This window comes from Wyeomyia smithii, chromosome 2 (genome assembly GCF_029784165.1).
Source record: "Wyeomyia smithii strain HCP4-BCI-WySm-NY-G18 chromosome 2, ASM2978416v1, whole genome shotgun sequence".
NCBI classification, from domain to species: Eukaryota; Metazoa; Arthropoda; class Insecta; order Diptera; family Culicidae; genus Wyeomyia; species Wyeomyia smithii.
The window spans coordinates 210443320-210454622 of NC_073695.1; the positions used below are offsets into that span (position 1 = coordinate 210443320).

The 11303-nt window shown below is 41.4% G+C and overlaps 1 protein-coding gene across 3 annotated transcripts; it reads right to left on the minus strand.

Annotated features, from left to right (window-relative positions):
- Positions 1 to 33: 33 nt before the first annotated feature.
- On the minus strand, positions 34 to 9547 carry LOC129724283 (uncharacterized protein KIAA0930 homolog). Of its 3 annotated transcripts, XM_055679020.1 has the most exons (7): positions 9153 to 9544; positions 3666 to 4255; positions 3426 to 3604; positions 3118 to 3362; positions 1040 to 2260; positions 792 to 941; positions 34 to 731 (listed from the first exon to the last, which is right to left on the minus strand). In XM_055679020.1, the coding sequence occupies exons 1-7, from the start codon at positions 9280 to 9282 to the stop codon at positions 691 to 693; spliced, it is 2556 nt and encodes an 851-aa protein (XP_055534995.1). In that variant the 5' UTR covers positions 9283 to 9544; the 3' UTR covers positions 34 to 690. The 3 variants fall into 3 exon arrangements, with proteins under 3 accessions (XP_055534995.1, XP_055534994.1, XP_055534996.1); XM_055679019.1 differs by having other exon boundaries at positions 34 to 941; positions 9153 to 9547; XM_055679021.1 differs by lacking the exon at positions 1040 to 2260.
- Positions 9548 to 11303: the final 1756 nt, after the last annotated feature.

Genomic DNA, 11303 nt, shown 5'->3' on the forward strand with positions numbered 1-11303 from the left:
TCAAAATCTGAAGTCACTTGTTAATAAGATGAGTTACTGTTAATACAATGCTTAAGAATGTATTTGTTCTTGCTGCCCGCCGCTGGGTTCTTGAAGAAAACTCTCTGGTTTTTTAGCGGTTATCTTTACTTTTTGTTTGCTGTGTTTAACAATATTTCATAAGATTATCAATTTATAGGTTCAGATCACATAATTATGAAAGTAAGCATGGTTCCGTAGGGAACGATGAAGTACATACAAAAATAGACCGATTGGAGCACATTTCACGGGGAAGGCCGACAAAACGTGAAGCAATCGGAGTATGACACAATCGATTAGCTTATCCCTATTTTATGTAGAAAATTTGTGACAACACTTCGGACGCCTTTTTCTCACACTTAGCCAAATTTCTGGGGTGTTGATCGAATCAATTACTAAAATCGTTACAAGTTGAAATGACTAGCAAAAGTAGAAGTTTTGGGTTTAAGTAGGGTTCTCTATGGGTGTGCAGTGGAACTGTTTCGGGGGCACAATTTACCGGGGAGCTAAACTATCTACGGAACATTCGAGTTGCAATTGTTGTTAGTTAAAAAGCTGTTATTACTAATAGTTTTGATACTTGATCAGTACGTTGTTTTCCTGCAATCTTTTCCCTCTCAAAGGACTAGGTTGCTCAGCAGACTTCGGCAATCAGCTAGGAATGCTCCTTTTCTAGAAGGTCAGTATTGGTTGTTCGCGATGATCTAGAAGATCTGTTGGAGAAACGTTATTAGTTCTACGGAACGGTTGAACTAACAGAGTAGATTTGGTACCTTTTGCAATGCTCCACCAGGGCAGCGTTACGTACGTTAGAAATGCATTCAGTGGCGTTGACTGTTGGCGCCGATTTTCCTTCCAGAAGTGGAACGTCTGCGTAAAACCCTTCGTTGTCCACAGTGGATTGTAGGCTCCATCATCCAGTTCTAAAATGCAGCAGAATAAAAAAAACTCTTAGTCTGGTTATCTTTAGTAAACATTACACTGATTGGTCTTTCATAAGAAAAGTTAAGAAATAATCAACCTTTGCCCTTCTTCGGATGATAATCACACCAGTAGTAGATGTCGGTACCATCCGGCGTGCGCCGTTTCGGGACATTCTCCTGCATACGGCCACTGAAATACTGCGGCCTCAGATAAAAGCTATTGTACGTCAACTTCTTAACTTTCGGCAGCGTTGAGCTGGCTTTTTTCGCTCGCAGATCACGAAGTGCGTCCATTATGTTGGCATTATCCGGGCGCTCTTGCTCCGGGGAAAATTCTCGCTCTTCGTCTAGCTCGGGATCACTTTTACTTCCACGCCGATTACCGTTGACATCGTCATTCCGACTGGTGCCATAGTTAGTACTCGTGCTGTTTCTCCTAAGAATTTCCTTATTGTTCGAGTCTTCAGTACTACTTTGTTTGTTCTTTAACTTATTACTACTTTTGCGATAGATGAAAGAAAATCTACTATTGCTGGTACTATTATTGGATGCTGCAATGGAAGTCACTGGCGTTTCATTCGAGTTCTTCTCGAAGCACTTTTTACATTCTTTGGCTGTGTTGAGTTGCTGTTCCCCTTTACCGGACACTTTGTTCTGTGCTATTGCTTTATTCTTAGTACCAATAGTTTCCTCCACCGGAAATTCTTCTTTTCCATTTACCCGAATCATTTGCATTGCATCGAGTTCGTTCATCACACCAAACTTCACGACATCATCACTCAGATCGCCATTCAAAGACACCGCATCATCGGCTATCTCATACTCCACAGCTTCCTGGGGCTTCTCGCTTTTATTATTATTTACATTCTTCTTCTTCAAACTCGGAGATAACACTAGTTTCTCATTTCTAGGGCTCTTCCCTTCCGTACTATTACTTCTGTTCTTTTTCTTGCTAGCATTCGGAAACTCAATCTCACTCTCCACTATCAGTAAATTGCGGTGCTTACTGGCCGCTGAGCGCCCTTTGGAAACCATACTCAAGCAAGCGGGTGAGTCAATCTCCAGTTCCAATGCTTCGGCCTCACATTTAGCGCATTGCACGTAGTACACGTCGGACATTTGTGCCGAGGCGGTATCACTCCACCTTTTGCGGGGTCCAAAGCAATTGCAGCAGCTGCCGCTATTGCTGCTGACTGAAATCTTACGATCGTCCAGAGAGAAACGGTTCCCGGCCTTACCGAGCGATCCGTGTGTGGTGCCGACAAAGGTACAATCGGGTTCGGCTAGCTTCGAATCGGACACCGAGGAAGCAGGACGATCTATGAAAAAAAGAGAAATAAAAAACAAAATTATAATTAACGCCAGGAGTGTGTGAACGTAAAAAAACACATGTGATGAAAAAACGCCTTCAATTTTGTGAGGAATGCATAATCGTTCTACTAGGTTTTGCACATTCACTAATAGAAATCAGAGGGGAAAATAATTTCAATGTACAAAATCATATCGGGGTTAAAATTAAAATATTCTACAGGAATTGAAACGAAAATATTCTACAGGGTGATCGTCCTGCTCCCTGGCAGCGGGTCCCAATTTAAAGCCAAGCGAAATTAGTGTAAGTTTGTTTTTCTTCAAAAAAGCACTTATCGAATTGACGGATCAAATGTACAAACATCTAATTATTTTTACAACAATAGTAAAATAATACAGGAAAAAAAGGTGATTATAAAATTAGTAACCAAGAGGTAAGTAAATTTCTACTGTTGTAAAACTTTGTGTTAACTATTGAGTTTTTAGTGGATACAGTTTAAGGTGAAACGGGATTGTGGCCTTTTCCTATACAATTTTGAGGTTAGAGTTCTTTTTACTTTTGTAGTTTGAGCGTAAAAAACTCGGCTTCCACTTAATAAATAGCACTCAAATTGCTACCTCAGGCATGCAACAGTTGTGAAAACAATTAATCAAAGTTTCATGTACCTTGTCTTCAAAAATCAAGATAAAATTAGATTGCAAAATTCGAGTTGATCGTGACCACGTCCCGTTTCACCTTAAAGCCACCTGATATTTTTACAGCTCGGACCAGCATCATGTTGAAGACACCGCTCACCTTAGAGCTACGCGAACCCTAACACATACACAACATCGAACCTAAAACAAGCTAACAGATCTACGTACTCACCGTCCCTCAAATCGCCTGCTTCAATTTCGGACACCTCATTGGCCAGACAATCCAATCCCTCATTTTCGGAACGGGCTTTCGTTCCTCCATACGAGGAATCAGTTGCTGTCTTGGTTCGCCAACCGTACCGATTAAAATTGTTGAGATTCGCGCTGGGATCACTCAGCCGCCGCTGATGCCGATAGTTGTAATATTCGTCACAGTCTTCTTCCCATTCCGAATCCCACATATCTGTGGCGCAGAATCTACGGCCATATGGAAATTAAATTTTTACACAGTTTGGTCTCAAAATAAGTTAGCATTCTTACCCCGGCTCACTGGTGGGAGTTTCCACCCCGGAACCCTTCGGTTTAGTTACAGCCATTTCCGCGTGACCCTTGCCTTGCGGTCCCTTCATTCTCACGAATTCGCACCGCGTTTGTGGGCCACCGGAGCTGAACAAACCGAATGACATCCGCTGGGCTACCTTAGAACTAAGACTAGATTGCTGTGAGAAAAAATAACACAAGTTTAGTAAAATCATTTGATAACATAGAAAAAACTCATACCCTGGCATCGTAGACTTTTTTCAATGCATCGTACCGTATCGAGCCGAGGAAAATAACACCCTGCACACTACCATCGCGATCCGTCGCCACCAGCTCCACGCATACCATCTCGCCATCGCGAACCAAAATGTCATGGAAAACTTCATCGAAATTATCCACCATAAAGCAAATGTGCGGATAGGTGATCTCCTCACTATCACCCTTGGTGTCCATCTTTCGTCGACTAGGCGAAGCGTAAACTTTCTGCGAGTGTCTTCTCAAAACTTGCAGTTCCTTGGGCGAAGTTCGGGTGCAGATAGCCAGCGTTAGCGTGTAGTCAAACTGATGAATAACCAGATTCAGGTAGACCGTTTCCTCCCAGTCTACATCGGGATCGCCGATCGGCAGCTTCCTCGAGTCCTTCCGAAAGACCTCGATTTCGGTTTCATACTTTGGCATCACCCGGGATGATCCCTTGACGTGTTTCTTGCGCACGAAGAACAGCAAGTCGTCGCAGTCGATACTGTGCACCTTTTCCGTTTGAAACAGGAAATGCCGCACGAAGAGATCTGTCCAATAGGTGGTGCCCTGTAGCACGACGAAGCCGCCATCTGAAATTTGGTCAATCTTATCAGTTTTTTGTCTTTCTCTTAGAATGGTATAGTAATCAATATGAAAAATGAAATTAAGCTGAATAAGTCAATATAACTCCACGCGAGTTCGACGAACTTTCCTGTGAATTTTTTGGATGTGTATATACATTAGAGTGGGGAATCGTTATATGGAAAAACCGAAACTTGATAGCAGAAAGCCAGAACCAAGTTTTTTTTGTTCTATTTGGGGCCCCAAACAATCCTGAATTTATTGGAAGTCGATTGGTTTTGTCTCCGCATTGCGCATTGCATTTTAAATTTATATGGAGATTTTAAATTTGTATGGAAAAACCAATTTTTTTTGCATTTTCAAACAAATTCTATTCCAGAGTGTTACGATTCTGCATGCATAGAGTTTTTTCATCTATTTGAACAGTATTTGGAAAGATCTTTTTCAACTATTTCTATTTTGCTTCAAATCTTTATACTCTAGATACAATGTCTTAAGAAGTGATTACATTTATCTCTCCCTGTGGACTAGAGCGTTTATTGCCCGGAGGTTTTCGGCTTCCCAGAATTCGGGAAGAGAAAATTTGATATCCCGGAAAATCCCGGGAAATATGAAAAAAACGAAACAAAAGTTATAAAGGGCGATTCGTTTGGTTTGGATTTTTTTTTGTCATATAGAAATATATTATTTCAAAAAATAGAGAAAAAAATATTCGCCTGATTTTCGGATGAATTCACGCATTTTTAGGTTTATACCGCTCATCATCTTCTGCACAGTGGAACTGTCAACTCGCTCCGCCATTTCCTCCCCCCATTTATGTAAATCAGCTGGTTTTTTTTATCGTTCTGCCACTTTTCTTCGACTTGCTCTTGGTTATCGCCCAATATTTTTCAATTGAACGAAAACCTGGACAATTTGGTGGGTTGATAGCTTTTTCGATGACAATTCCGTTCTCCTCGTAGCAATCCATGACTTCCCAGCTGTAGTGGCAGCTGGCCAAGTCAGGTCAGAACTTCACCGGACCGTCATGTGATTGGATGAACGGTAAAATCCGCTTCTGGAGGCAATATTCCTCGTACACCTGGCCATTCATGGTTGACCCGGTGATGAAAACCTTGTTTTTTTTGCCACAGCCGCGGATCCCCTGCCACACCATCAGCTTCCGGCCGAATTTGTCAGCAAACACGAATTCTAACCGCTTGACTACATCACGCTCGTGCTCGGACGTATAGAATTTTTGTCCTAGGAGCTGCGCGAAATCCATTTTTGTATGTATGTCACCGTCCATTAAATTGCAGCCTTCAGATTTGGTCAAAACTTTTTCATACAGCATCCTAGCGCGGCGTTTTGCAGCAAGATCCTGCTTGAAAGTCCTGTTAGTGTGCTAGCGTGGAACGACCGCAGGCCTTCACGCCGACAGATTCATCGAAAGGTGCTGTACGATGCCGAGAACTTCTCAGCCGGATCGCGCAGGATGATCCCAGAGTTTGTCCGAACTGCTCTGCAGACTTTCAACCGTAGTTGCGCGTCAATCGTTCCACTTCTGCGGTTACTGTGATCAGCTCGATCCATCGTTAGAGTTTCATTGCATCGTTTCAACACGCTGTTTACGGTTGATTTGGGAAATTCGAGGCGCTTCGCAATTTTTGCACCTGACCACCGTCGGATTTTCAACGTAAGGCCAATGTCATACTGAGGCGTCAAATGAAGCGAAGCGTCAAGCGTATGAGAAGCGGTATAAACAGAAGCGTTAGGTGAAGCTTTCTATGACATACTGGAGCGAGCGTCGCAAATGCGTTGTGTTGTCATAATCGGTAATAATCGTTAAAATTCTGTCCACGTGGTATGTGGATGGCCCCTTATCTGTCAAATTTACCAAGCGCTTCGCGGCCTCCCTAGGTTAGCCTCACGACCCCCTTGCTGGCCGCGGACCGATCCGTCTGACTTTCGGAGTCAGACTAACACTAGAACTGACTTTTTCAAGTAAATTCTTTCAAAATTAACAAATTTAGATATACTACATACCATACCTTCAGAATTAGAGCCGAAGTGGCTCATACTGTTCTGTTTATTTGACACAGACTTTGCATACTGCTCTCCCAGCTGGTCCCGAGGTACGATGGTGGTCTAACAAGCCAGTCGTCGTATGTTCGAGTCTCGGCTCGGGAGAAGACTGTTAGTGTCAGTAGGATCGTAGCGCTAGCCCCGCAATTGTTCTGTACACTAAACAGTTGAGCAAAATCATTTCAAATCGCCTGGAAATACGCGAAAATTTAATCGACCATTTTTGATTTAAATGAAACTTTGCACACGTATTGGCTTACCAAACTGAACATTTTTCACAGGTGGAGAGATTTTTTACACCCATGAGATACATTATAAAAGGGCGTATGCCTTTTGGCATAGGTTTTATTCGAAGTATTGTAGCCCAGAAACCGTTGGTTGCATAGAAAAATTGTCTGTTGCTAAGCCAGTTTGCTAAGCCAAATAGGGGTACTGGGGGTAAGCCCGGCCCCCTAAGAAAAATGATTCTTTAGTAGCACTTGATGGCGAATATTGCTACATTTCTTTCACAGAATCATTGCCCAGATTGTTTTCTACAAGATAAGAAGGTTTTCAGTACTGTCAAACTGTTATTTTACAAGTAATAGTGAAGTTTTGAAACTAAGATAAAAATTACGTTTAGCAATCAGTGCGGGTGAAACACCGGCACCAGTTGGGGGTAACACCGGCACCAAAGTTTGTTTATGAATTAACTCGAATTTACTGAACCAATTTGAATTCGGAAACCACCGAATGAGAGATCTTACATTTCTATATGTTACTGTTGAATTTGGTTGTTGTCGGTTAGCTGGTTCTGGGCAGATTGCCGGAACAAGTTCCGGTTAACATTATGTATAAACAATGAAAGAATTTGATACTCGGCAAGCCAATCATGTGGCACTTTAAATCATACTATTTACTAGTTTCATTGAAGCCAAGATCACATTGACCACACCGGAGCATATTTCAAATACCACCGGGAAAGCCGTCAGTTTTGTAACTTGATTCAGTACATTTGGCACCTCTAATAACCCTTGGAATCATTCATAAATCACAGAAGAGCTTAAGTGCATGGTTCTAAGTCGATTAATTTATTTATTTATCAGCGAGACATCGGTAATAGATGAGAAATATGTGTCAGTAACATCCAACTAGCCTCAGACCATGTCGGGCTTATCCCACTCACTGGGTGACGGTGTTACCCCGACAGCACACATTTTTTTAAAAGGTATTTCTACAAATTTATCGCTTCAATTTACCTCAGATCGAATTCCTGTGATTGCTAACAATACAGGCAATAAATTGTAGAGCAACGAAAAAATATTTTAGTCTTTTCAAATGAATAAAAGCTTAAGTTCCACTCACGAAAAATTACATCCGTTTACGCATCGTCTGCAGTTGCGTATGTTTTGTCTATTATTTTGACGTTTGACGTTACACGGTGGCTTCGATTTGTCTTGAAATATCTAAAATATTAAATACCAACACTTCACATATTCCAAAACACAGTTAATTAGCGTTTTCTAGTAAAATCCTAGGGGTGACGGTCTTACCCCCAGCACCCCTACGTGTGCAAAGTTTCATTCAAATCAAAAATGGTCGATATTCGACCATAGGTCATTTGGCGCGATCTTGCTCAGTTGGCTGCGAAGTCTGTGTATTAATAAACAGAAGGTCGAGTTCCGAATCGGAATTTAGCACCAAGGCTTTGCTTGTTTCGCATACTGATTAGTGTACAGGACAATACGATCCTACTGACACGAACAGTCTTCTCCAGAGACATGACTCGAACATACGACGAATGGCTTGTTAGACAAGCATCGTATCTTGAGACTAGCGGGGGGGGGGGGGGGGGGGGTTCATTTAAATTCTTACTGCCTTCTTAATACAATATCCTAATAGACTCTAAAACTTTTATTTAACACAATCTTTGTAACAAATGAAATATACCTTGCATGAATTAAAATGTGGGAACAGTGAAACTAAAGTATCTCAAAGATGCTTGGAGCTGAATGAAATGAAGTTTCTATGAGAATTGCCCAATCACATCGCTGGGCGGATTATTTCGTGTTATGTTACTAAAGCGATCAACATTTTGTTCATCCAAATTTATTACTATTTTGATAACCTCCGCTGTTGTCGATTACAAGTGCACAGCATATTAAACTACGCAATTAGAAACATTTGCTTGTAAATTTTTGTACCTACTAAGTGAACTATTTTTAACGCAGAGAATTATTTTTTGTGACTTATAGGATATAGCATTTATTCATTCGATTAAAGAGTAGATTAGTAGAAGAGTAGTAGTAAGAGTGACTGAATGTAAAAACTAGTGTAAAATCATATTGACCGCAAATTATCATTCGTATCATTTTTCTTTACAGGTGACCGTTTCGGGGAGTCCCCTTCTATAATCACTGTTGTACATATAAAACAAGTCAAGTAACTAAATCAAACAATGTAACCATGAATCATCTGTTCGGTCTTGGTTCGCTTGGTTCGGTCACAAAACCACACCGTGTTCCTCTACTTTAGCCTTCATGTTTTCACTGCGCCATTCAAGCGCCCCAGAGATTTTTTCACACTGCGCTACAAGAGGAGCGGAAAAAAGCTAGGAAACTACGGAGTTTATCATTGCCGAGTGCACAACAAAAACAAAAATCAGCTGATAAAAAGAAACGAAAGGGGATTTTCTCTCCCAATTTCGTTTGCTCTTTCTCTCCCATCTCAAACCCCTAAATTTCCCGGCTCTGTTTACCCATACCCGGCGCGGATCTGGGATAGGAAAGAAAATGTCATTCAGAGAAAAATCGATAACTGCCAGCCATTACGAAATGATAGGAATCAAGTGGAAAAACCTACCATCTTTCAGCAGCTGTCGCATCTCCTTTGTCCGCTGGAAGTTGATTTCCTCCAGCAGCAGCTGCAGAGCCGTTGGCGGGTTTCTAAACATCGAAGCAGCTGGGGAACTGGTACCGTATGAGGATGCCATGGTGCTGGAAAGCCGATCCAAAATGTCCGACTGGGTTTCGGTTCAGATGTGTAGAAGTTGCGACAGAAGTGACTCAAGCGAACGAAAGCAGACCGCACTAAGCACACTTGGTTTCACGTTTCAACTAATGAACATGTTTTTGTTGTTTTGAGAATGTGTAATTACATTTTCTAATTTTTTTACTGAGAGTTGTCCAGACTCCAGGGATTGCCCAACCTCTTACTTCACGGGCCTTGTGGGTAGCACTGACTGATTGCGCTAAACTTCTAATCGAGTCGAGAGTATTCACGAACACGACCAATAAACATGCGGAACAGACGAAAACAGGAAAAGATGAGAGATAAACAAAAGCCTTTTTACACACAGTGAGAGCCAGTCCCGGTCCACGGTTTGCGGTTTCTCTCGTAAAGTTGCTTGGCGAGAGTGCAGCCGCACTGACAGTTTATGAATGACTTTAAAAAGCCTTTTATAGAGTGTTATTATAGAGAGACATCTTCTGGCTGGTCGGTGAATTGAACGATTGCTATAAAACGGAAAAATATGAGAAAAAATACTTACGAAAAACGTGCTTTTTATTTTTGGGAAATAAAATGTTTATTTGAGGCTTACATGATCAACTAGTAGGTATGTCTAAACTGTATTCACATTACGGTACGTATTAGAAAGAAACGGGTCTAGTCGTATACCTTCTCAATTATTACTTCGTACCTTTAAAAGCACTTAGGCAGCATTGATAGCTAAGAAAGCGTTGAATATAAAAGGAGGGTTTACCAGTGAAGTTTACCTGAAACGGCATTTTTAGAATGTTTGCCATAGTAGAGATTTTCTCCATACAAATTTTAAGCTCGATAAATGATCTCTAGTATATGAGTATATTTAATAGGCTTAAATATAAATGCCTATTAATCCAAGAAACCCAAACTATTCGTTACAATCAATCAATCAGCCAGGATATTTTAGTGCAAATATTGAAAAAAAAAACGAAGAGTTTCAGAACTTGGTATATGCCAATACAATATATTCGAATATGCATGGTGATACTTTGCAAATCTCGGTGCAAACCGATACGCAATTTGTATCGGCATCAGGGTTGATATTTGTTGACACTCTTGAGTGAAAGTGAAAAAAAGCATACATAAACGTTATTTTTTTACAATCCTTTCAGAGTTCTCCTTTCCCGCTTTTTGCATGGAAGTGAACTGTCAAAACACCTCATTATATTTCATGCGATGAAAGCAAGACAACAAAATCAGTTTATCAGTTAACGAAGATTGTCAAGGCATCAGTGTCAGTGAAAAAGTGTTTCGGTGAGGTTTATTTTGGTTGAGTGGACTGTTTGTTTTTCTTCTTCGCTTTGAAGTGAAGATCATTTGGTTGGATTTGTCGTCAAATTTTATTCCGTAACCGTGAACAATGCGCGCGATCTACTTCATCTGTGTATAACAGCACGTTACTAGGACGAAAATCTAGTGTATCTGAAAGAGTGCTGCGATCATTGGAAGTGAAAATTGAAAATGATTGGCTGTAATTTTGCTGGTGAAAATGACTTTTATCAGCACTGATCGGCATATACCGATACGATCACCTATAAATATCCATGACAAACGAATTCAAACCGTCTTGTGATGCACTCTCGCCTCAAGAAGTTTGCCTAACGCTACTGTTTCAGCTGGCTTATGTTTGCACAAATGGCGGAAACGATTGGCTACGGCAGCAGCGTCTACTTTCGTATTAAATTCGCGTGCTGTCGAAAATAGTGTGTGATTTGCAATAGAATAGCAGCTGGAAAAAGTAACGCCTGGCGCCGAATTGACATGATGAAAAGTTTCGTTATGAGCTTGATCCTTGGAGCGGTAGTTGCGTGTGCTCTACCGGTTACAGACCAATCCACGATGATTGCGGATCAAACAACGAAGGCAGCGACGAAGGCCGCGACATCAATGGATCAAACTACGGAGCAAACCACGAAAGCAGCGCCGAAAGCAACGACGAAGGCCCTGGCGAAGGCCGCGACGTCAACC

Bases quoted from the DNA above. Each gene is read 5' to 3' on its own strand.
- LOC129724283 (XM_055679019.1), bottom strand. From the start codon at position 9,282: ATGGCATCCTCATACGGTACCAGTTCCCCAGCTGCTTCGATGTTTAGA. The intron at 3,363-3,425 runs GTAAGAATGCTA...ATATGGCCGTAG, and splicing joins ACTCCCACCAGTGAGCCGGG to ATTCTGCGCCACAGATATGT. The intron at 942-1,039 runs GTTGATTATTTC...GCTGCATTTTAG, and splicing joins TCATCCGAAGAAGGGCAAAG to AACTGGATGATGGAGCCTAC.